This window comes from Uloborus diversus, chromosome 6 (genome assembly GCF_026930045.1).
Source record: "Uloborus diversus isolate 005 chromosome 6, Udiv.v.3.1, whole genome shotgun sequence".
Taxonomy (NCBI): domain Eukaryota; kingdom Metazoa; phylum Arthropoda; class Arachnida; order Araneae; family Uloboridae; genus Uloborus; species Uloborus diversus.
Window position 1 is genome coordinate 22,930,411 of NC_072736.1, and position 27,810 is coordinate 22,958,220.

Consider the following 27,810-nt stretch of genomic DNA (forward strand, 5'->3'; position numbering starts at 1 on the left):
ACTCGACCACACGTGGCTATATGCCTAGGAACGTACAGACACCCGAAACATTTTGACGATCCCCGAGTTAATTACAACGAGTTTTCGCGTGACGTCTGTATGTACGTATGTATGTGCGTATGTATTTCACATAACTCAAAAACGGTATGTCCTAGAAAGTTGAAATTTGGTACGTGGACTCCTAGTGGGGTCTAGTTATGCACCTTCCCTTTTGGTTGCATTCGGATGTTCCTAAGGGGGTCTTTTGCCCCTTTTTGGGGGGAAATCATTGTTAATTTCGATGTAAACTCAAGTGGTGTTATAATTTGGCGGACACTTGGCGATATATCGCCAGTCTTTGGGTCGCCAAGTTTTGTCAACAACTTGGCGACAAATGTGGCGATTTTTTTAATTTTTAAATCTGGTTTCGATTTGGCCACTGTTGGTGATATTTAGAGAGTAAACTATTGAATCACATTAAAATTGCCAATAATGGGAAAATGACATTAAATTGGAGTAAAAGGAGGTCATGTGATGCACACATTAGCTCGTTTGACATAAATATAATGAGGGCCTCCGGCAATTGACAATCACCAGTGTGTCCCGACAATGAATATTGGGCCATCTGAAATTGACTGTCGACTAGTTTGTACTGTGGGAACGTCGGAAGTGTCACCAAAATAGATACCAATTATTTGATATTCAATGTGATAGCGTTCGTGAGCAGTATTTGTCTCAGTCTAGATGCTAGTATACATAATGCCTATGACAGAACTTTGTGATGCCAAAATGGCAATACGGTTCGCATATGACATTAGTAACTGGGTGGTCATCGGGGAAAAATATGACAACTAACTTGTGTGATTCTTCACAAGTAAATCGCCCGTCAAGGTATGACGGGTAAAAATTGCTTCTACATTTGAACAAAGTAATTGTATGTTGGGTGATATTTTGATAGTTGAAATTTTAACCCCAACTCCAGTAGATTACGTAAACTCCAGTAGACAGCGTTCATTGTTGATCCCTTTTTCGTTTCTTCATTCCCCTGAAATAAGTCTTAAAAATAAAACAGTAAGCCTTGTCAAAATAAAGCATTTCTTTTCATGTCAAATAATGCCGTGGCTCGAGTTTCATTGTTGGTGACGTCAGAAGCGTTACTCGATCAGTGAATTCGCTATTATATATATGAGGGTGATCCACTATAATATTAAAATCTGTTCGCGTCCGTCTGTCTGTCTGAAGATCTATCTTCTCGAGAACCGCTGCGAATCGAACGAGATACCGATCAATTCAAAATTTTCCAAAGAAAACAATAGGACCAATCTCGTTATTGTGCGACTTTAATTAGCGGTCATATTACTTAAAACGTTAATTAACATAACGTTATTCGGGAATTTTTATTTCTTTCCTGTTGCCATTTCGCATATGGGTGAGTAAGTAAAATTCTTATAATTGTTTTAAAAGAGATTTTTTTGGCTGCTGTCCAAATCTTAAAACAACGTTTCCATCTAGAATTTCATGTTAAATTAGTTTAAAATTGATAAGATAAAGATAAATAAATACCTTTGTGCTGAATAGAAAAGTCAGACAAAACAACGTAAGTAGAAGCACAAATTTGTAAATTACAGCAGACACGTGTTTCGGCGTTACAGGGAACGCCTTTTTCAATGCAAAAAATAATGAGCTTTTGTCGGATGTCTTTTCATCCATAAGCTCATTATTTTTTGCATTGAAAAAGGCGTTCCCTGTAACGCCGAAACACGTGTCTGCTGTAATTTACAAATTTGTGCTTCTACTTAAGTTGTTTTGTCTGACTTTTCTAGTTTAAAATTGGTTGCTCTATTCGGATATAGCCTTTATTTTATCGTCTGTCCTTTTTTTTTATTTTTTACATTCAATGTTCTTAATTCTTTTCAGCATATGAAAATTGTTTCTTTAGCTATGTTTATTGATTGTAGTGTACGTTTATCATTTACCGACCTCATATTTTGGTGCATTTAGGATGTGCGACTAATTATGTTTATTTTGTTGAACTTTTTCCCGTCATACGGGTGAGTTTCGAATGGTAATAACTCTTTTTTTCCTTACTGTTTCTATTTTTGAAATACAGTTTGTGTCGTTAAAAGAACATGTTAAATTAAGATTGTTTGGATTTTAACTGAAACGGAGTTGAACAAAAAACATTGCTCCTCAGGATTTTAACAAAGTTAAATTGGAATCTGATGACTTGGTATTAAATTAATGCTTATTGGTATTTATTTAGTCTTGGTGCTTTAGTTTCACGTAATCAACCAAAAAGTGTGTGTCATTTTATGTAAAAAGCTGATCGTAATTGTACATACAGTGGCTCCCAAAAGTGTTCGTACACCTACGACTTTCAATGAAATAGGCCCTTATCCATTGGTTAGAATTAATATTTCGAAATAGGTATTTTATTATAAGATCTATGATCTATTTTTAACAAAACCACATGAAAATTTTTAATAAAACATTAAAACTTAATTTTTTAAAAATCAAAAACCAGAAAGTGCCAGAAATTTTATCTCACAAGTCTTCGTACACTTTGAAAAAATGTCAGAAAATTAGTAAATAATATAACTTTTTACTAATTTATTATTTAGTAGAATATCATGCAGTATCAACAACAGCTTTTAAACGTCTGGGAATAGATTTCATTGTTTTTTCTTTCTTTTTTTGTGCAATTTCTGAGTAAGCGTTTAGTCGCACTTCGAGCCTTACTGTTTCTAGTTCGCTTTTCGTTTCAATGGTGTATTTTCAAAATCTAGCCACCAGATATCTCCAAATATATTCCATTAAGTTTAAATCTGGCGATTGAGCTGATATTTCTAAGCTTTAAGGACAGTTTTTGATGCACCAAACGCAAGCGTGTGCTTCTTATCGTTATCTTGATAAAAAACAAAGTTGTTCCCAACTACCAAATTTTGGGCTAATAGTTTAAAATTGGTTTTTAAAATATTTAAATGAACAGCGTCATTCATTATTTCATCAAAAAATTCCAAATTTCCAAGTCCTGATGCTGATATGCATCCTCACACAAAAACACCTTCACCGTCCTGATTAACTGATCCAACTAAGTTCTTAAGATTAAATTCCTCATTTTTTCTTCCACGTACAATTATACAACAATTTAACCCAAATTGTTGAATTTATTTTCTTCTATAAATAAGACGTTGTTCCAAAACGTTTTGAGCTTATTTATGACGGAAAGTGTTAGCTTACTGTTTTTCGCACGAACGAGAAAATTTTTGCGGGAAGAGATCCCATTTAATCCAGCTAATCAGAGAAGTTGGCGAACAATTTTAGGTGAAAATTAAACGTATAATGTTTCATTCAATTCTGCAGAAACTTTTTCAGTTCTGAAATGTGTATTTTTCATTTTTTTCTTAACTGTAAACCCCCGATCACGCTTTGTTAACTTTGCCAGTTGACCTTTTCTTACCTTGTTTTCGATCCGATTCTTGTCTTTAAAGCATTTTATCAGGCACTTCACTATAGAATGGTATAACTTAACTAATTTAGAGACATTTCAAACCAATTTACGGCTACTGTGAGGGGAAAAAATCAAATTTCGATTCGTGTTTATTGTTTTCTACGCATACCTGCCATTTTAAAATAATAAGCAGAATATTGGGGAATAAATAAACAAAAAATTAAAGGCAAATGACTTTACAGTGTCATTACAATGCAAAAATAATTAAAAAAAACACATATGATAATTTTAATTACGAATTTATTCGAAAATATTTCAGTGTACGATGACTTTTGTGGCATATTTTTTCTCTGCCTCTTCGTTCTTTGACAAATTTCAAAAATAAAATCTGGCAATATTCTGAAAAAAACTACTGGGTTTTATTCAGAATGGCATTGGAATGGTCTGAAAAAAAAATTGAACTTCATATTCGATTTTAGTTTTGCGTTATTTTGGTTTTATTACAAAATTTCCAGGTTTAAGAACACTTTTGGGAGCCACTGTAAATATTTCAGATATAGTCTATCAGATGTAATTCATTTTAACGTCAGCACAGATTATAGTTGATAATGCATATATTTTCAACTTTTGTGCTAATTGAAAATACTCATAACTTGTATCATTGATAACAATGATTAACGTTAAAGAGATTTTTGTCAAAAATATGCTCTACTGGTATTTTGCAAACCTTGCATTACGCGTATTTATTTATTCCTTAGCGCTTTAGAAACTGATGTCAGAGTAATACAAAAACATCAATTGGACATCTCTTTCTTTTTTTAAGTAGCCCATGCAACGCCGGGCACGCAGCTAGTGAACCTTGAAATTTCGTCTTAAACTTAAATGAAATCTGGCTGGTTTTATGGCTTGCTACGCATAAAGCAATTTGAATTGGGCTACTTTTTTTTTCGTAAGGGAAATAATTAGAGAATGTAGGAGTGAAGAGATTTTTTTAAAAACCCAGTCAAAGAAGATTTAAATTTGTTTCAAAAAAGAGACACTTTTATATGCAGGTGGCGCTTAAGCTCTTTATCTCTAAAACCAGAAGGGCAAAAAAGGCCGATATTTTAAAATGAAAACAGAAATTAAATAACCTTGACTTCAGTTTCGTTTTGACATGAGAATTATTTCTCACAGCCACTATACTACAGCGGATTATCTCTTATATGGTATTTAAACTAGGTAATTTCATTTGAAAATGCATGCGGTTACTCAAAACCACTTCTCACTAACACAAAAATACAATACCTTATAAACTTACTTTCCGCAATATTCTTTTGAGGGCTTGCGAAGTGTTTTTCGCAGAGTGTATATACTTCAGGTAAATTTATTTTAGAAACAACGGCGATTATCCTCAAAAGTTGGTGATATCTTTACAACTACAACCGATTGTTAGAACGATACGATCAGTAAAGGACACGCTGTTCCATGGCAGGTCAAGAGTCATTATCCAAATTCGCTACGCGTGAAGGAATACGCAAATTGACTTCATTTACTGAAATTATTAATCCTTGTAATAATTGAACCGAAAAAATTTAAGTATTGAAATTTACTATATTTTTTTTTCAAGAGCAGAACTTATATTTTATTACGTACAAGTAAGGAAGTACGAGTAAAGTTAGGAAGACCATAAAGTTTTTTCTTTCTTTTTTTTTTTTTTTGACTTTCAGTTCAGCCAAATAAATGTTTAACAAATATATTTTTTTAATTAGTGAAATAATTCGTCGCCAAAAAGATGATTGGGTGCATCTCAAAAAAAAAAAAAAAAAACCGAAAAGTGAGTTATGACCACCACAGAAATATCCAAAGTCGATTTTATAATATGACCAATCGGCGTATCTCTACAATAAATAGTAAAAATGCAAAGGGAACACATTTTGCCTGAATGTGCGATAATGGTATCAGTTGGGTTTCTAATCAGGCACATCATTTAAAATTTTCCCAAGGGGAGTGGTATATGCTCAATGCATGGACTATTTAGAAAAGTCTTTTAGTTGTTCAGAAAAAAACTTATTTCATTTTAAGGATAAAATGTTATAGCACTGAAAGTAAAAAAAAAAATAAAAAATGAATAAATAAAAAAATAAACCTGGGAACCGCTTTTCCCAATCAACTCTTAATTTGAATTCTGAAAATTTGAATTCAAATTACGTTTTTCGCAATCACGAGTTGCGACAAGACCCTACTTATTGGAGTTGTTGTTTCTAGAACCGGCTCCCCCCAAAGCATATCCCCCCTCCTGGGTGGTTACGTGTGTATAGTTGTGTGTGCGTGTGTAGGCTTACGTGTGTGCAGGTAGGCGTGTATGTGTGTATGCCTATGAGCATGTGTGTATAGGACATGGACGCCACCGCCCAGCAGAAGTGAATTCTGGGGCGCTGGGGGACAGTGCTTAAGACCAGAGCAGCCGCGCATGCAGAGGAGGGTGGGCGGTGGTGCTGCAGAGGCCCCTGGTTCAAGTTGAAAAAGGAACCACAACATCAAGGACAGTCAAGTGAGAACAATAAGCAATCGTGATTGCTCAAAAAATACAGTCCTTCATACTGGTGGCGGTTCTTAAGCGATGCTGTCATCTGGAAATCTTTAAATCGGTTTTCTGCAAAATGCTTAAAAGTGAGATAAGCCCATTCGTCTTTTTTAGCGACGAAGTGTCGCCTGCTACTAATCTTTTCCCATGTAGTATGCAACTTTTCTATCCCAGATCGATAAAAATCAACTGATTTTGGAGCAAAATATCGGAGGATATCTTTTGGATATCATCCACACACGCAGCAATTTTAGCAAATAAAAGATCTTGGGTTTGTAATTTATTCGCCAGTGAGTGTATCTTTTTACACAGCTATAATTGGGGCAAATCTAACCTGGGAACGTATGTAAGGGTATGATAAGAATCTGTGTACCCTTTACAATGTTCTTAGGTTAGGTTAGCTCCGTAAAGCATGAATTACTTCATGTATCTAAATAGAAATTACAAGGTTTTAAGATTTCTTGGCTTAGAACTAAAGGCACGATATGAGACACAGGATTATCTGAAAGGGGAGACAAAATAAAGCATGAAAGCTTGCAACAAAATCAAAAATTAAATAATTTTTATTACCGTAAAACACTTCGAAGAGTACACTTTACGAAACATTGCACTCTGGTATTACAACTTTACTTTAGAATGGACGGTTAAATAAATATATACAAACATATATCACTTAAATTATTTTAAGAACGTTTACAACAATTAATTCATTGTTTTGCAAACAACGAGCATTAAAAAAAAAAATACATTTTTATACATTCAACAAATAAATGGCCACAAAATATCAAGAATGAAACTGCAAATATTCAGTCCGGTTTCGTGAGATGAGTTTGTGGCACTTCTACATGCACGCTAACATTCCAATATGGCCAAAGTAATAAGGCAAAAATACTTCCGAAAATATGGCTTTAAGCACGCATGAATATCACGCAATAACAAGGAAAATGGCAACCATTCAGGACACAAAAATGCGTGCTTAATACACAACTGTAAACATCCGAATAATGGAACTTGTTTTACTGTTTAATATTTACATTTCTAGATCGCAGTACAAATACAACCTAAAAATTCGTATTATTTCTTTTACATGCTGTACATATATTTTTTTAAACTCCAGAGGTGTAGATGTCTTGTTAATTCGAAAGAATGCAGTACTGGCACGAATTTGCGTTATTTAAGTCTCCAAACTGGCAATAATGTTGCCATTTGCAAGTGAAAAGAATATTTTCATTATTATAATGAATTTTTGAGTTTTTTTTCTAGCGTAGAACGAGAAATTAAAAAACATTTAAAAATAAGTAGAGAGATTCAAAAACGCTCAAACAATTCTCGCAAATTTTTTGTTGCATATTTCAAAACATTTACTGCTTTACGAAAGTGAGTTGCCCAAAATCATTAATTAAAATCGTGGAATTATCTTAATTATTTAATTCGCAACTCCAGAGTTTGAATACGCTACTTTGCGGTGATTAACAATACTAAAGGAAAAGGTATAACATTCCATTCCACGCGTTATCTTTGGGGCTTCAGACAATTTGTGGTGTACAGACAATTTGTGGTCTGTTTGACAGACAATTTGTGTCTGTTTTACAACAGACAGGGTTCAGACAATTTGTAGTAATTACACGCTTCAGACAATTTGTGGTGTTATGTAATTTCAGAAGAATAGAAAAGAAAGCTTCTCACAAACACGATGAAAAATTACTGTCATTCACTAAGCGTCAAAGCAAGTTATAAGTTACGGCATTTGTTTGTTTTACCTTTTTCATCTGCCATTAGACAGTGACTGCAGCGCCCCCTATAGTTTATTGGAGTTGCGAATAAAAGTAAAATGTTAAAACAACATTTCGTATCCAAACAGATTTTATGATAAATAAATAAATAAATAGATATATGAACATTGAAATTTTTCGTATTAATTTACAAGAATAGGAAACATTTAGTTTTTCACATAAATATTTACGACAGCGTACCAGCTTATAATTTTCACAAAAGCTTTATTTAAAAGCTTTGAGACTTCGAAGGACTATTATTTTGAATTATATTCCGAACTGTTACACACTTTGGAACACTTGTTTTAGTTTACACATATTGTTGCACAAAAACAAGAAATCATACTTTCATACTGAGCCAATACACTGAGCCATTTTAGCATTGAACAAAATCCAAAATTTTGGGCACCATGGAGTCGATTTTTTTTAAAACATTAACACGCTTAAAACCGGCTGAAAGAAAATGTTATGTATTTTCATACAATTATAACTCACTCATGTGCTATGTGTACATTGTTTCTCACGTTCTACAGTATGGACACACTCGAAACTTTTCATTGTAACAACGAGCAGTTTACATGTCCAAGTTCATCCAGGTACGAATTTTGAAAATAAAAACTACATAGGTGGTTTCAGTAAAGTACTTAGATATTGCATACATTCCATTTGAGTGTAAATAGAGTCTACAATCTTCCTTCAAGTGAGTTTTGAGTTCAGATCCACATCGAAGAATCGAAAAGTCTGGATACATCACAAAATAAATCACGTTTGGTAATTGTGTTGCTGAAGCGCCCACTGATCCTTCTTCAAGACTTTAGATATGTTTGAGAATAACAAACCATCAAACGAACAATATTCAGTATGGTGTTGCCATCAGTAAAAGAAAGAAGCTCATGTTTCGAAACACACCATTTTGATTCTTCTTTCTACTTTGTGACTTAGAAGTACGTCAAAGATTTTTGTTACGTTCAGTAACTTTTATACTGTGGAGCAGGAGGACTGGATCACAAGACAGCACGTCTTAGCATTTGAGGAACTTGAGGATGACACTTCACTTCGTTTCAAACATGGACAAAATACGAAGAACGGAATGTTGATTTGGTATTTTTTTTTCGTTTCTTAAGTTACGATGAACGTTCAAAAAAATAGAACAAATGTCTTGTCACCATAGTGCTGCAGCGGATATGTCGATGTTCACATGTTTAGACGTTGAAGGCTGGTAGGCGTCTGTGGTAAAGCTGTGGATCCTCCTGCAAATATAAAACAGGAAAATGGATGTATGCTTTTAGTTAAACATTTAAAGATCAAAAAGATTAAAACGACTTGTCCTCAAAATGTAATATGCTGTATTATGTAAGCTTTGGCTAAAGAGGCACTGTGACGTACTCTCTCACTAAAAATTGTTGAACAGTATGGTGGCGCAAAGAAAAAAAAGCAAAAAGACAAAGAAGCTCCTGAACTCCACAGTTGGACACGAAAAATTCTTGAAATTTTTTTTTTTTTATTATGATCAACCTGCGCAAGACGACTAATACTTTAAAATACTTTGCAATATTTCTGCAATTTTACTCTGCAATTTCTATTAAGAAAATTACTTTCAGTGTAGTCTGAAAATATTATCTTTTTACAGTATGAAAAAAGTAACACAAAGTAGGTATTAATGGAGAAAATGGCATGATTCTCGGACGGAATGAATATCAGCTGCAAGTGGAAGAAGCGAAAAGGAAAAAGAGAAAAATACTTATTGCAACTCTGTTTGTAACATCTTCTTTTAATGCTGGAATGGAAATTGTAAGGCAAAATATAGCTTTTTCTAAATATGGTCTCTAATTCAGGATCTAGAATATATCCCAAAAGGTAATGTTTTCAACAATGTTGCTAGGTGTAGGTTAAAACTATTGATAGATGTTGCTATTTAACACGACGAGTTTCATTCTTTTTTTTTTCTTTTTTGTTTGTTAAAAACTTCTTAGAGCAGAATTTTCTGAAATAATTTGCCTAAATGTCTCCTTTTAAAGAAATATACCCTCAATAATATTAAGCACACATAAAGATAGTTGAAGAATAGTTAAAAATGTTAAAACCAGTACGGTACAGAGAAAAAAGCAGAGTATAATTGGTAGCCAAATCTATTGAAAGATTCTTGTGTCCAAACCTCAAGAAACAAATTCATGAAAGATATTGAATCAACTATATAAATAATTGAATATAAATGCAAATAAATAAATTTCAAGCATATGTTAACACTAATTTGAAAAACTGAAAATAAAGAATGACCAATTAAATTCGATTTCATCTGACTACCAGAAGGGCGAAACATTACCAAAATTGTTTTTTTTATGTTTATGCAAAGAGACTAAAAATGAAGCAAGTTAATCCAGTTGGGATCAGCTTGCCTGGTTATTCAATACCGAGGCAGAAATGTGTCTAAACGAGGGTAATTGAATTATTTTAATTAAAACTTTAAATATTTTTTCGAATATTAAAATAATTTTTTTTAAAATATTTATTCCTTTTGAGAACTTCTTTTGTAGGTAAAAAAAGAGAAGACTCTTCTTGATTTAAATTAAAAAAAACTACGTGCTTTCATCCAATTGAAAAAGGCTTACAATCTTTATGCAAGTAATTACTGTACAAGTTATTTTATGAGACAAAAAAACATTTTTCTTTGATTATATGCCAGTGTATTTTATGCAAATACTTGATCCGCGACACATCCTATCGTTCCATCAACCTGTTGAAGGCTGCTTTCTCAAGCATGACTTGTCCGAAACAACACCAACCGAAATGTAACAAGAAACAAACAATAGATTGATGTTTCAAAAGGTGCCAAGGTCTAATTGCGGTAGAGTTTTCCAGCTGAGCCTTCAAACACCGTAACGGAAGATAATAAAGAGGAATAAAGTACATAAATAAACCTTTAGAAACAGACACGATTTATTTTTATGAAAGCATGAAGATAATGTTCATAAGATTTTGTTCTATAATAAGAGCCAATGTTTATGACTGTGCTGAAGGACTTAACGGGATTGTTTTCGTTAATGTGTAAAAAGGAAATATTCTCTATACGGACTCTAAAACAAAGTAAATCGAACCTTGAATCGAATCCAACAATGATGGAGATTGTTTTCCAAAATTGGAAACCGCAAGTAATAAAATAGTTCTGAACAATCCAGCAACTTTACTAGGGGTTTCTTAAATAGAATTTCAAAGTACTTTTAGGATGTTCGACTGCCGACGGGGTTCTCGATCTGTCTTTGTACCTATCTATCAGTTTATAATAATTTGGTAAAGTTATTTCAGTGGCTGCTAGAGATTAACATCGCAACAGTATGCTGTGCCTAGATTGAAGAATATGTCCATCAGTTGGAGATACGATAAGATATATTCAATTTAAAATAATTTTTATCTGAAAGTGTCAAATTTGTTTTTAAATAAGACAAAAACAAAGGATAGTACTATTTTGGTACTTTATAGATTCTGATTTTATGAATTTAATTGAACAACAAAAATTAAATTCTTTTATAAATGCCAAAGCCGTTGAAAAAGCGAGTTTTATGGTTTTTAAGCACCCCTGAAATTCAACCGTAAGTATTCACTAACGATTATATTAAAAATACTATCTCCATCAGTTTATTTTTTGTATAGAGATAGAAAAATTTCAATTTAGACTCAAATGGAAATCGTACATGGCTGATCTCTTCCAAAGATGAAAATGAATCAATGAGGTAATTGTGGTAATGCGAACAATTCAACATTGACCTACAAAGTTAATTATGAAAATATCGAAGATGTTTGACATCATGTAATAAAACGACAAGGGATAATAAGTTTTTAATAGTATAAGTTTTTAATATAAGTGAGGGGAAATAAAAAATAACTAAATCCTTCACGAAAGTCCTTCTGCTTGCGGCCTTAACCTACACCTTCCTAAGAGCATCCAGTAATAACAGACCTGACTGCTCAAACTAGGAGGTTTGAGTCAGCTCGGATGGATGGTAGCACAAATCTATCTTCACAAATGAGACATTTCACTGAAAGGGAGAAAAAACTAAAATACCCTACACCCATAGTACTGTTTAAGTACCTCATGGTACTGCTAGAAATGAATGGGTACTACGAATCATGAATTCAACGAACACGCAGTCCAGCTTATGTACTCTGTGCGTTGGGTAGTTTGCTCGACTGGCTTTAACTTCGAAAATCTCCGATTCCTACAAATCCTTTACACAGCAAGATTGGTCATTGATTGTAAACCGTTCATGCACGCAATAAGGCGTATCCACCACGTTGTGTCCAACAGTTCTGACGTAATTATTGTGCTGCATGAACTTCAAGCTCTGTTGTGGAATATTTCCCCTCTAAACTTTGAAGAATGAACTGCTAGAAGGAAATGCTTGAGGACTGAGCAACTTTGGGCACAAGATGGCTGCAGTTATCTGCATAAGAGATCTCTTCTGAGCCCGATCACTAGTCTATCCACGGCCATGATAAATTGAACACGAACTTCATTAGAGACTCCCCGATAAGAGGTCACGGCAAATCACTGTAACACCTTCCAAAAATTACTTATTTGGCATATTTTGCTGACTATTTGGGAGATTTGGAGATAACATTGCAACATTGAGTTTTTTTTCTTTCTCTTAATTTTTTTGAATTACAGTTGGCTCTCTGTTTAACGACTTTCAAGGGACCACAAAAAATCGTCCTTAAGTAGAAAGCGTCCTTAAATAGAATGCTTTTAACACTATAGTGCACCATATGGGACCGTGAAAAACCGTCGTTAAATAGAGCGTCGTTAAACCGAGAGTCTACTGTACTTTGTTATTATATCTAATGTTTCCTCTCATCAGATGGTCATACACGTATGATATGTGCGCAAGATCGCATTTTGCTCGTGTATTTTTGGTAAAATTGGAATATTATTCAGGAAATTGAGAATTTTCCCCCTTCCAAAAATTTCAGCCGGGAGAGGAAAGGAGGCAGGAGGGTGGGTCTGAATTATACTCCTCAGTGCACTGAGTGTTATATTTCAAAATTTGGATCCCTACTTGTTCTGTAGGACGAATGAGGCGAGCGGATTCTTCTTGAGCCCTTCCTTCTGCGCGAACTTGCCAAAGTTCCTGAGGCTGACGGCCCTCTTGCCGTTCACGATGGTGCTGTAGTCCTCATCGTGCGAGTCCGTTTCGTAGGCGCCATTTTCGTACGCCTCCTTCCGCGTGGAGGTGTTCGTGGAGGACGTGCCCGCAGACGCTGAACTGTTGGCCTGCGAACACTGACGTTTCTGCACGGATGAGTCCTGGTGGGACACCAGGTACCTGGGGGAAAAAGAAAAACAATGACAGAAATTGGGATAATAGCATCGGGAAAATGAGCGAAGGTGGTTGAGGAGATTGTGCAGATGAACTTTTGCTAATGTTTTTCGCAGAAATTCATTTGGCAATATCGTACACGTGTATTGGAAAAAAAAAAAAAAACAGCTGGATTGTGTCATACTATCTGTATGAGGTTTTTTTTGTTGTTGAAATATCATATTTCGAACAAGTTAGTTACTTCCCGAGTTACTCTGTTCTGACTGGAAGGTATTTTCAGTTTTTCAAAGTAAAACGAAGTATAGTTTAAAACAGTTATTTAAAACAAATGATCTGGTAGCAGCATAAAATGGCTTTCTCATCCAGGTGTTTTGGGCGTATTGGCACACTTGGCAAAGGAAAAACTACAAATAATTTACGCAGTTGGCCTCAACGCTACTTTTCTGTACATTAAATGCAGTTAAATAAAGTGATTTAGTGGAATTAAATACAAATAAAATCGTGTAAATCGAGTTCTGAGGGAGGGAAATGCTTTCCTGACGGGGGGGAGGAGACGCTCTATTTCAGCATGAAATTAACCAAGCTGAGTTATAAAAGCAAATAACGAGCCATATTGCCAATCCTAGTGTGTAAATATACAAACACGCAAGGACCGTATAACCAAGGAAGGAGAAAATTTTTCCTTGCCATTAATGACCCACCGAGAAAAAAATTCTGGGTGCGCTAATGGTGTACTTAATTATTAATTCCAGAAAAAAAAGGAACTCGACTAGCAATATGATGCAATGTATTTAGTATTTTCAAGTTATCTGCGAGTTTTTATTTAACTTGAGAGGCATAATTTATAAACTTTTTTCTGGTAAATGTACTTGGAATTTATTTTACATGAATCCAACTTTCGAAGTGCAAAGTGAAGCTGCATAATAAGTTAAAAACCCAAAAGGATTTAGCAACATGTTGTTTTATTTCATGTTAATAGATTTTTAACGGGTTCTATATTTTCCTAAAAATTTGTTAATTGCATTTTGTCACTTCAATTTTTTTATTTTGTGAGTTTTAATTATCAGAGTGATTTGCTTCATTTCATTTATCATCTTTCGTTTGAACTTCAACTTTCGAAATCCAAGCTGCGAAAAGCATTTGATTAATTTTTCTAGCGTTAAGCGATGGGCGTTTTCGAGATCATGGTTACCTGTACGGCATGTCATAGTTGACTTCTAGAATGGTTGAAAACTTGTTTGGGAACAAGAGATCTACTATGGCAACTGCTCCTCCGACAACAACGGAGATGATTCCTGAAAAGAAACGATAAAAATATAGCATATTAAGAAAGAGAAACTGACTGTAGAATGTTCAGTTCGTTTCAATATTCAGCGTCTGATTACTGAATAGGCCAACTAGGCCGTGGCCTAGGACCCCCGATATTTGGGGGCCTCCAAATGGATGAAATTACTTCAGTCGATTGCTAAAAAGTTTCAGCCAACCAGGGCTCGATTAAGATATCAAGATGCCCTAGTCAAAATACTTTTTTGGGGCCCCCGGTATTTAACTTTATTACTTTAGCCGTAGGCTGAAACAATTTTAACCATAGACTAAAGTAATTTCAACCATTTTGGGGACTCCAAAAATCGGGGGCCCTAGGCTAGGCCACGTCCTAGTTGGTCTATTCAGTATTCAGGCCCTGCAGTCAATGGGTAAAGTTATAAAGTTTGAATACAGGGGGCCCAAAAAAAATATTTGGCCTAGGGCCCCTTGACATCTTAATCGGGCTCTGTCAATATCGTTCTTTGTCTTTAACCATATAGGGTAACGGCACTAGCAACAGACATGCTTAAGACATCGCTCTCATATTAACTCAATTTGCTGAGCCTTTTAATGGGTTTAGACTTTTAAAACTATTTTACCCTCATGCAACTACAACTCATCTAACGTTTGGCTGCTTTTGGATCCTTTGAATTAGTTAATACTATTTTTAGTTGCTCAATTTTGAAAAAATGTCTGACGCCCAGTAACACACACCAGCAATTCTGATGATAACCTGTAGCAGATAGGATGAGGAAAGGATGGGTAAATTGTCTGACGCCCAGTAACAGACACCAGCAATTCTGATGATACCCTGTAACAGATAGGATGAGGAAAGGATGGTTAATGGACAGAATTACCCTTTTCTCTCCAAAATGTGCTAAAGTTCTTAATTTTTAGGTCTAAAACCTTATTGAATTCAAATGAACATAAAACACCGGCAGACCTCGTGGTAGCTGTTCATAACCTTCCACCACTGCTTTGTAATGCCACTGCCACCAATGCCTTGCCCAACTGGCTCATAAAATTCACTCTGAATTACACTAGATGGTTGCACCTTATCACCCGCCTAAAATTCTTATTATTTAAATCCTAACTTATGGCCGTCTGTTACTGGTGCCGTTAGCTTATGTATCGCAACCCTTTATAAGGAAGTTGAAAATAACTTCTCACCAAGTTCAACGATTCATAGTGCCCACATTCAACTACACAGGAAAAAAATTCAGGAAACTTTTGGGGTAAATATTACTGTAAAATAGAGTTTTTATAGTACAGAAAAAAGATCAGTAAATTGTACCAAGGGAAAAAAAATGCAACGTCAATTGATGCATCACGTGCCTTACAGTGTGAAGCACATAAACAGTATTTCCCCTTGCTCAACTTGTCTCATCTGGAATGGTGGTCAGCGAAGCCGATTGCCAGTACGAAGGTCTCGTGACAATTTGCTGACCACGTTTTCACGATTTTTTTTACTCTTTACAGTGAAATAGGATTTTACGGTAAAAGTTACTGGCAATATGGATGCCAGTAACCTTTACCGTAACATTTCAGGATTTTTTAAACAGTGTAGTTGTCTATCTTTGCTGAGTAAACAACATAGGATTTTACGTAAAAGTTACTGGCAACATGGATGCCAGTAACTTTTAACAATCGTAAAATTTCAGGATTTTTTTAAACAGTGTAGTTGACTATCTTTGCTGAGTAAACAACATAGGATTTTACGGTAAAAGTTACTGGCAACATGGATGCCAGTAACGCTTACCGTAAAATTTCAGGATTTTTTAAACAGTGTAGTTGACTACCTTCGCTGAATAAACACATTTCTAAAGTTGAGAAAAGTAGTGTAATATATCGTTTAAATACGGGAAAAATTATTCCTACTCGCACACACACATACAAAAAAAAAAAAAAAAAAAAAAAAAAAAAAAAAAAAAAAAAAAAAGTAGGTAGACTAAAATTTAAATATTTCCAACAAAGTAAAGGCCTAAACAAATTTTTAAATAATGAGATTTAATGTAATATGGCACCATCAAAGAAGGAGTCATTTTGTAACACAAATTAGTAGATTCTTTTAGATATACCATTTCGTTATCAGACGACAGTAATGGTTCAAAGATAGACAACTGGGAATGATGTGTAGTTCTAACAGAATAGGCACAGTGCTGGATCAGCTGTTTTTCCGAGCCAGAGCAAACCGCCCCTACACACCTTCCTTCAAATTTTCCAAAATTTAAAGCACTTAAGGACATTTTCCCACTCAGATCAAGTCTCCTTGTATAAAGCAGACTTGATTCGTTTGTCGTAAACATATTTTATTATAATGAATAAGTTTAAAAAATGGCAAAGCATTTTTATGTGAAAAAGACTTTTAAATATGTCACGTGAGATTGTTTAGTTTCATTGATTCAAATAAAAGTTTTCAGCTCCAACATAGAAAGGGATTGACGGTCAATCTCCCCTATAAATAAATACATAAATAAAACAAAAAAACATTTCAATTTATGCATATGCAGTTTCATATTACGCATATGCAGTTTTATATGCATGATATGTGTACATTTTTATAACTTGTTGAATCCATTACTTCGCCTAAGAAATGGAACAGAAAGCCTGAAAACGCTTTCACAAGTTAACTCTTCAGACATTTTGTTCCTCAAAAGTTTTACGATTAGCAATAAATTTAGCTCTTTTGTTTTCATTCATTGCAAAGCATCCTATGGAAGGGGAAGAAACAGTTGAATCATCTGAACCTCAAGGCAATAAGAAAACTTTATGGTTTCACAAAAATATATATCACGAACTGTTAATATCCTGCTCCTGATACTTATTCTAAGCTAGTTGAATCTATAAGTATGCTCAAGAAGAGGAACGCCCTGTCTAGAAAGTGGGTCCTTAATTGGAGAAATCAAAAATAACATACAGGGATAAACTTTTCATTACGCAAATGAGACAGAATTAGCGAAATAAATTCAAATGATCATTATGTAACATACGGTTAGCAAAAGCAACCCCCGCTGGGATAGTCGTTCAAAATTTTTACACTTCCTTGATTCCAATAACAGCAAAAGTTAGTAAAAGGCCAAATCATTAGCATTTTGATCAGTTCTTTCTTTTTCTTTTATTGAATACCAGTTATGAATTGTTTGTAACAGAACAATCGATTTAAAGACGTGATTAATGGAGGAAAAATAGCAAGAAACTGGGGTTGGGCTTTAATGCAATTTTGCAGTTGGCTATGGAATATAATTAAAATAAGCGACGTTTTATTATTCCGCCACTAATGCTCGGTAATTTACTTCCATAAAATGCGAGAGAGCCTTCGGGCTGTGGTGATACGAATTTAGATAAATGGAGGGAATAACTCGGGATGACGAGATTGATTGTATAATAAAATAATATTATGCAGTGTTAAATGAAGAACAAGGAAGTAAGGTAAAACACCAGTAGTGGCCACTTCAATTTTGCTTTTGTACTTTGAAGAGAGAAATGAACAATAATAATGTGATTTTTGTTGGTAAAGGGTGATTTTTTTAGAGGTATAGAACTTTAAGTCGGGAACGCTGTTTGATCTGTGGGCCATTTTGATAGTTGTTACTTGTTTTGTGCTTAGTTTGGTTTGCCATTTCATCATGAATAGACAAAAGGACGGTGCAACACGCCACACTGAGCGTGTCACAATTGATTTATTGAAAGAAACTTTCGGTGAACGAATAATTTCGCTTAATGGACCCGTGAATTGGCCTGCGAGATCATGCGATTTAACTACGCTGGACTATTTTTTGTGGGGCTGTGTGAAGTCTCAGGTCTACACCGATAAGCCACAGACGATTGACGAATTAAACAAGAACATTCGTCACATATCCCTTACATACGGCCCCCAATGCTACAAAAAAGGATAGAAAATTGGACTTCCAAATTAGACGTTCGCCAAGACAGCCGAAATGGCCATATACCAGAAATCACATTTAAATAAAAATGGCAAGAATCATCTTTCGAATAAAGCCAAATTCATGGCGATTTATATCATTTAACGATGTTTTATTTGACCTAAAGTTCTATACCTCTAAAAAAAAACACCCTTTACTTAATGTTATTATATTGAATCAATTTTATTCATCAGTTATTTGAATCTAATGTAAGTAATGTAAATTCTTCGAATGGGAGAATGTTGGATGGCCACTACTGAATTTTTCAGATTATGGAGTAGCCACTGCTGGATCAAATTTGAGGTTTGAGAAAAACTTGAACAAATTGAAATTCTGGTTTTTTAGAAAATAGGAAGATTTAGAAAGCGTTGGACTATAAAATGCGCATTGAGTTTCAAGAGGGACAATTAATACTGTAGATCTACACTTTAAAAATATATTTCACTGAGGCCATTACTAGTACGTTTTAAACCTTGAAGTGGCCACAACTGAAGAAGTGGCCTCTACTGGTGTTTTAGTGAGATGCGTAGGCGATTGGACATCAAGAAATTTTACAGCAGCTGAACTCAGGGACGCTTCTAAGTTAAATTTTTGGGAGGGCGGAAACTCTCAATTTGCCGAATGGAACAACAAATTTCGCTGAGTGATGATAATTCTATCGAATCGTCCGACAAAATTTGCCGAATAAGAAAATTTTTGTGAGGTGACACTGACCTCCCGTGACCGTAATTCGGGGCGCCTCTGGCCGAACTAAAAAACTTTTAAATTTTTTAAAAAAATTCTCAAGCCCCAAAGCCAAAATTTGGGAAGTTTTTGTAAAATTCTCAAATTTAGGCTGTGAAGAGTTAAAAATTTTATTTTTTGACGCAGCACTTTTGCTTATCATCAGCAGTCACAAAACTGCTACTTTGCAGAAGGGCGAAAAAACTTTCAATTGGTGCATACAAAGGATGGGAATCGCCCTCTTTTGTGCAGGTAAATAATTATAAAGAATTTCTTTTATAGAACTACGTTGTGATGACTCGATGCAGGGTGAAATTATACATATAAAGCCGTAACAACCGGAAATTGCCATTTTTGAACTTGCGTTAGTCCGGCTCTGAGGTACAGAAATATTTATTTAAAAAAAATTACTTAGAAGCCTTGAATATTTTTTTATTCATTTTCAATGAATATCGTGGACATGCTTCCCTTCTGTATTTTAAAGTAACGAGGCGCAATAAAATTACCAACAAAAGAAAAGGTTATCCAAATGTCAAACGTTACGTCCATATTAATATCCCATTTGACAGCAAGAAAACAAACCTTTCACTACAGTTATCTCATTATGATCAATTAGTAAACAATTTGCCTTAAGACTTGGATTAAAGGTGTGGTAATCTTTATGAAATGTAAGAGCATGCCGCTGGTTTTATCGCCGTTTACTTTTCTTATACACATTCGTTCCACTCGTGAAAGGCGTGGTGGTTAATAGATCAAAACGAAAAAACCAGAAGTATCTATTGAATGAAATCATTCATTCAGGAAATCATTCAGGACGAAACTTCCTCCTGATTTGTGAATGGTACGAGAGCAATATTTTTTCAAGTTAATTTTGTTTTGAGTGAACGTCCTTAAGTGTATCCTTGCTGTTTTGCAACAGACAGAATCTGCGAGCATTCTTCACGAAGTATCTATTTCTCTCAAATTTGTCTAAACCTAACCTTCAGAGACTATACATTTTTATGCCCTATTGTTTTCGTAGTCCATAATGAATAATGATTTTATAAATAAAACGAAAAAGTTCACTTTAGAACGGTAAATAAGCGAATTTATAATTTAATAACTCTCCTGCCACCTGCCAACTGAAAAGGGCGTGGTGGTTTAACGAACAAGACGAAAAACCAGAAATATCCGTTGAAAAATTAATTAGGGCGAAATTTCTAACTTGATTTGCGATTGATATAACACCTTTTTCTGCATGTTAATTTTGGACGGAGTGAACGTCCTTAATGTGTGTCCTTGCTGTTTTGTAACATTCAAAATATGCGAGTATCCTTCAGTCAGTATCTTTTTTCTCAAAGCTAGCTAAACGTAATCTTCAAGGACCATCAATTTTCATGTCCAATTGTTTTTTGTAGTCAACAACGAATAATGATTCCATTAGAAAAACAAAAAAGTTCAGTTTTCGAACAGTAAAGATGCGATTTTTTAAATTTAGTAGTTTCGGTGAAACAGATGGTACTTTATAATGTTGGTGATGCCACATTTTGTCTTAATTAGAAGCCCCTGCTATCCTGTCAACTAAAAAAGGCGTGATAGTTAAACGATTAAGATTTAAAAAAAAAACAGTAATATAGATTGAAAAATGTACTTAATGCAAAACTTCCTTCTGATTTGCGACTGATATGATAACAGCTTTTTTTGCATGTTAATTTTGGACGGAGTGAACGTCCTTAATGTGTGTACCCGCTGTTTTGTAACAGTTAAAATCTACGAGTATCCTTCACGAAGTATGTATATTTCTGCTTATACCTAGCCTTCAAGGACCACATTTTTATGTCCTGTTGTTTTTTAACCAATAATGAATAATGGGGCCATTAAAAAAGGAAAGATTCATTTTTGAAATACCTTTCCTTTTTTTAATGGCACCATTATTCATTATTGGTGCTTTGTTGAAATAGGTGGTAATGATATTGGTGGTGTCTTATTTTGTAGAAATCAAAGGCCCTTGCCATCCTGCCAACTGAAAAGGGCGTGGTGGTTAAACGATCAAGACGAAAAGCCAGAAATACCCATTGAAAAAATAATTTAGGGCTAAACTTCCTCCTGATTTGCGATTGATATAACAGCTTTTTCTGCATGTTAATTTTGGACGGAGCAAACGTCCTTAATGTGTGTCCTTGCTATTTTGTAACAGCTAAAATATGCGAGTATCCCCCTTCAGTTAATATCTTTTTTCTCAAAGCTAACTAAACGTAACCATCAATTTTTATGCCCAATTGTTTTTTGTAGTCAATAATGAATAATGATTCCATTAGAAAAACAAAAAAGTTCATTTTTTGAACAGTAAAGAAACGATTTTTAAATTTATAACTTCGATGAAATAAGGGGTAGTCACGACACTGGTGGTGTCATATTTTTCAAAAACCAGAGGCCCCTGCCATCCTGCCAACGAAAGAGGACATGGTGGTTAAATGATCATGACGAAAGACTAGAAATATCCATTGAAAAATGCATTTGGGGCGAAACTTCCTCCTGATCTGCGACTAATAAGGCAACAGCTTTTTTTGCATGTTAATTTCGGAAGAAGTGAACGCCTCAATGTGTGTACCCGCTGTTTTGTAACAGTTAAAATCTGCCAGTATCCTTCAGTTAATATCCTTTTTCTCAAAACTAGCTAAACGCAACCTTCAAGGACTATCAGTTTTATGTCCAATTGTTTTTGTAGTCAATAATGAATAATGATTGTATTACTAATGGAACAAAAATGGTCATACTTAGAACGTGGTGAGGAAACGACCTAAAATTTTACAACTGAGGTGAAACAGATGACCATATTTTGTAGAAATCAAAAACCGCTGGCAACTAGAAACGGTATTGTTGTTAAAAGATCAAAGCAAAATACCAGAAATATCGATTGAAAAGATGTATTCAGGACGAAATTTCTAACTGGCGAATGAAAATTTATTCTGTATTGGGTGGATTTCTTATGCGTGTCCCTGATGTTTTATAAGAGTCGAAAGTCTGTGTGCATTTCTTCATTTAGTATCTTTTTCTCAAGCTTCAAGGAGAGTAAATTTCTATGTTCAATTGTTTTTGTAGTCAATCATGAATAACGATCCGATTGTTAACAGAACATAAAGAGGTCAGATTTAGATCTTGGTAAGAAAACAGTTTTATAAGTTTAGAACCTCCTCTGAGTTGAGATTTATATGAAGAAAGCTTTTTTTAAATGTTAATTTTGTACTGAGGGAAATTCTTTGCTGTTTTATAGAAGTCAAATTCTTCGAGCAGCATGAAGTTAGCAGCATTCCCCCCCCCCTATGGTAGCTAAACCTAACTTCAAGGTTAATCAATTCATCAATTTAATTGTTTTATTGTAGTCAATCATGAATAAAAATCCTACCACTAATTTAAACAAAAAACGGTCATTTTTAGAGCTTCGTTAAGAAGCGATAAGTAAGTACAGTAGACCCTCGTTTTACGCGGTTTCGACTTTCGCGGTTTAAGATACCTTTATTTTATTTCACGCGGAAGAGTTTCGGTTTTACGTGGATGTGGCAATGCAAACAGATACCATTTTCCTCTCTTACAAAATCCAAACTCCTAAAGATTGCAGATTACACGTTATTACGTGTAATTAACTGCATTTTGGCGTGCTAATAACCTAACTTGGGCTCATGGAGACATTTTATGCGATTGGTTCCAGATAGGGTTGCCAGGCGTCCCGGATTTCAAAGGACAGTCCCGTATTTAAAAAAAAATATCACGCGTCCCGGGGAATTTCCATACGGGACGGCTAAAGTCCCGTATTCTAGATAATAATAATATTTTACAAAACGAGACATTATTTTAAGGGAAAAAGTAAAGTAAAACAAAATATGTGAAACAAAAAGAAATAAGAAAATCATGTGGCAGCAAATGCAAAAATTATTTTCATTTTGATTTGGTTTTTGTTCTGGCAGCAGACTATGAGGAGCCGAATAATTGCTTCCTCTTTGCTCATTTTCATTGACTAATGCAGGAAATACAGCTCTGCGCATGCGTCGTCAGTCGCAATGAAAACGATTTTTATACTTTGATTAGCGGCATTTTTTAAGGTTTAATGCTTTGTTACGACTGGATTTTTCAGTTTTATCATGAAGAGACGTTCTACGTCGGAAGGCACAGCTTAAAAATACACCATATCCTGCAATTGCCCTCAACCTCAAAAATACCCCCACTCCCCTCCCTTCATTCCTAGAAGCCTGTCCCGTATTTACTGCTCTTAAATCTGTCAACCCTGGTTCCAGAGCTCTTTCCAGAAGTAAAGTTATTAAACTCATACAGTTCAGAACTCACTGGAAGAAGAGCTTCTAGGAGTGACAAAGGAGGCCAAAACCAACGAGGATACCGACTTTGGTGACACAACCAAAAACGTTCACATTGAAAATTTTGAGTATGGCTCAAAATTATGACTGACTAGACAATAAAAATGGTCTTTCTGATTTGTTAGTGAAGAAAGATTCTATCATGGAAATGGCGCAAGTGATCGTGAATGCATTAATGTTCTGCAAAGGATTACGGAGAAAAATTCTACCAAAAGACTATGATAGCCAGTTCTTCTTTAGAAACAGAATACGAAGATAATTTATGTATTCTTTATGCATGTTGTGCATAAAACTCGATATAAGTACACATTAAACTTATTATTATTATTATACTATTAGTCATCACTAGAATGAAGTATTTTTTTCATCTGCGGAACCTAACCCCTATTTTAACACTACTATTAGGTCTCAATTTACGCGGCATTTCCGTGGAACGTAACCCCCACGTAAAACGAGGGTTTACTGTAGTTTTATATTGGCAGTGCCACATTTTGTCGAAATCAAAATTTCCAGCGAACAAAAATGGGCACATTAATGAAAAAGTGCGCCATCAGAACAAAAAGTACATTTTATTTCCAAAAATATTTTTAACTTCTAATTTGGAATTTAATTCGTGAATTAATCTGTCAGCATTGTTTTGTTAATGAAGTTAATTTCTAGCAATTGAGATGCCAAAAGATGTTCCGACTACTGAAAGACTATAACACTTACGAAATGGTTTGTAACTGGAATGACGTAGAAAAAATAAATTCCTTACAATAAAGTAATATTTGCATGCAAAGATGCATACGACTTTAGACAAGAAATTTCGCTTTTAATTATCTCCATTAAAGTTTTAAAATTATTCTCCGTTTGTGAAAGAAAACTTGTGCGTTTCACAAATCAGCTCTTAAAACTCTTTTGTCTTTTGGTTTTTCCCTTGAGATTGTTTAGAAATTTTATACTATGCTGCTTATTTACTTTTTTTGCCTTATTATAAGCCCATGGAAGTATGCTTTGTAGTAAAAACTTTAGACAATGCTAGACGGCATCTAAAATACTATATTGCTTATTTACTCTTTTTGCCTTATTATAAGTCCATGGAAGTTTGCTTTGTAGTAAAAACTTTAGACGATGCTAGACGGCATCTAAAATACTGTATTGCTTATTTACTCTTTTTGCCTTAGTATAAGTCCATGGAAGTTTGCTTTGTAGTAAAAACTTTAGACGATGCTAGACGGCATCTAAAATACTATATTGCTTATTTACTCTTTTTGCCTTATTATAAGTACATGAAAGTATGCTTTGTAGTAAAAACTTTAGACGATGCTAGACGGCATCTAAAATACTATATTGCTTATTTACTCTTTTTGCCTTATTATAAGTACATGGAAGTTTGCTTTGTAGTAAAAACTTTAGACGATGCTAGACGGCATCTAAAATACTATATTGCTTATATACTCTTTTTGCCTTATTATAAGTCCATGGAAGTATGCTTTGTAGTAAAAACTTTAGACGATGCTAGACGGCATCTAAAATAAAAATAACAGAATTTTTTTAAATACTAAGCACTTTTCATAACGCACTCAAAAGGACAAAATAACCTTTCTGGGTCAGAAAGGACAATTTAAGCATTCCTGTAGTTTTCGAAAATTCCTAGAAAATGACACCACAAACGAAGAAAAGTGCGACTCAAGTCATGGAGAGAATTTTTCTTATCATTATCTAGCTTTCAATCATAAATTTGAATGTTTAAATATGCATATTTTTCTTAAGGGGAAAGTTTGGTTTGAAATGACTAGAACCGCACTTTTCTTCTTTTGTGGTGTCATTTTCTTAGAATTTTCGAAAACTACAGGAATGCTTAAATTGTCCTTCTGACCCAGAAAGGTTATTTCGTCCTTTTGAGTGCGTTATGAAAAGTGCTTAGTATTTTTAAAAAAAGTCGATTATTTTAATCTTTTTAGTGTAAATGTATTTCAGAAATAGAATAACTTTACCGTCACAAAATTTCACCTTATTTTTTCATATAATTGCTCGGTACGTAAAAGGAAAAAAACTATATACGTGTCTAAAACTTTAAGCAGTTGCACTAAAACTTAATCCTCGTTCCTCTAAGATTTATGCTTGCTAATTTCATCCTTGCTTCCGAGAAGCCACGATTCAAAATTTTCATTATGATTGCTTTTAACATTACTGTTGCAAGGCAACAAAATTTGTAACAATGGGTTTTATATTTAAACATTTAATGGGAAAATTGCACGAAATTTGCTATTTTCCATCCTAACCAAAATATTAATTTTATTTCAGAATTTTAATTTTTCAGCGTTAAGTTGTACCTTAAGATTAAGCAAATCTTTTAGTGAAATCCAGAAGTCTCTAAGTGATCTAGTTGCTGAAATATAAGCAAAACCAAGCCTCAGATTACTCCGTGATAAACAGGCCAAGTATAATAAAAGTGCTTAATAATTACTAATAAAAACGAAAGGAGCCTGATAGGGCAGTGAGTGGTATGAGTTAATAGCCCTTCACTCATTATGCACAAGTTAAGGTAAAGCATAAAATTTAGTAATTATTTTAAGTTGTTTATGCTATCAAGAAGCTGAACCATGTATGATGTGGTCTTAAAGTTCATTTGTGCAGAAGAAACATTCAACAGGATTTGCAAAATAGAAACAGTGAAAGCAATTTGTCTTTGTCTCCTTACGGAGGTGAAATAAAAACTTGTATAAATGTTACCGTTAAAGTATGAAATCCGTTATTTAATATAATATCTAGTTATTTCACGGAATAACTGATCTTGTCCGTTAAAGTGTAAAACTCTCTTGTATTTCATGGTTTAACTACTTATTTTATAGAATAACGATCTGCAGCCCATTAAAGTGTAAAATAATCTATATCATATATCTTGCACGACAAATACATTTACCTTCCACCCCTAAAAAATGTTCGTGTAAAACCAAGTGTGTCAGCAAAAAATGTTTTAGTTTTAGAAATAATGTTCTTTGTAATTCCAAGTATCATTTTAGTAATCCTTGTTGTAACAAATGATTTTATGGTGTATTTCCATAAATACCATTTATACGCTGCATAAATTAGATAAATTGCTTCTTTTTCATTTTAATTGTCTATCATTAGTTTATTTATAGAATACCTAGTGATTTCATAGAGTAACTATTTAAAGTGTCAAATTAATAACATATTACACACTTTAATGGACACGATCAGTTATTTCATGGAATAATTAGGTACTCCATTCTATAAAATAACTGCATTTACACTTTAACGGTGACATAAATATGACGCTGGGCGTTGATGGGTTAATACGGGCTTGGATACTAAGGTTAAATGTGATGGGCATGTGTTTTTGTGAAACCATTTGAAATCGTAATGTTGAAATTGTGATGCAGCTCACCTGCGGCGAGTACGATCCAAAAGCACCAGCCGAACTTGAAGGTGAGCGCTCCCCCCTCGAAAGGAATGACTAAAGGCTTCCGAGGCAACAGGTAGGTGTAGATGCCGTTCGTGAGCAGCATCACCGTTCCCGTCAACTGCATGGTGTACGCTCCGTACCTTGGCACTGTGCACAGCAGGATGTTCATCAGGAGCCATAGCGAAAAGGCCGCCCTGAAACGAGAAATAGACAGTGTTATTTCATGATTCCTCTGTCATGTACCCAGTGGCATACTTAACATGGGTGACACCCGGGGCAGTGATTTGTGGTGTCAAACCCTCCCCCCCCCCCAACGCAGAAAAAAAGGTTTAGTTTTCTATATAAACATGAGATTCATACATTATTCAGAAACAACTACATACTTTTAGAACGAAATTTTGAGTTAGATAATGAAAAAAAGAAAAAAAATAAATTAAACATAACTTGCCCTAGACGCCTAAGTGCAGGGCCATCGCGAGATCAAACGAGCTGATGTGTGCATCACATGACTTTCTTTTACTCCAATTTAATGTCATTTCCCCATTGTTGGCAATTTTAATGTGATTCAATTGTTTACTCTCTAAATGTCACCAACAGTGGCCAAATTGAAACCAAATTTAAAAGAAAAAAATCGTCAAGTTTGTCACCAAGTTGGCGACAAAGCTTGGTGACCAAAAGACTGGCGATATATCGCCAAGTGTCCGACAAATTATAACACAACTTGAGTTTACATCGAAATTAACAACGATTTTCCCCCCAAAAAGGGGCAAAAGCCCCCTTTAGAAACATCCGAATGCAACCAAAAGGAGAGGGGCACAACTAGAGCCCACTAGGAGTCTACGTACCAAATTTCAACTTTCTAGGACATACAGTTTTTGAGTTATGCGAGATGCATCAACACATACGCACATACGCACATAGGGGAAGGTGGGGCAAGATGGAATATCGGGGTAAGATGAAATACTGAAGCTCCTAGCAAGGTGGGTGCTATTATCTAGCGGAAAAGTCAGGGGCGTAG

At 34.6% G+C, this 27,810-nt stretch overlaps 1 protein-coding gene across 1 annotated transcript in view; it reads right to left on the minus strand.

Moving 5' to 3' along the window:
• Positions 1–6,571: 6,571 nt before the first annotated feature.
• LOC129225276 (dual oxidase maturation factor 2-like) overlaps positions 6,572–27,810 on the minus strand; it is a 211,224-nt gene continuing 189,985 nt past the window's right edge. The window contains exons 8-10 of the mRNA XM_054859862.1: positions 14,273–14,375; positions 12,820–13,086; positions 6,572–9,018 (exon numbers count right to left, since the gene is read on the minus strand). Of these exons, the coding sequence (XP_054715837.1) occupies positions 8,931–9,018; positions 12,820–13,086; positions 14,273–14,375 (458 nt within the window). The 3' untranslated portion in view covers positions 6,572–8,930. The remainder of the gene's footprint in view (positions 9,019–12,819; positions 13,087–14,272; positions 14,376–27,810) is intronic.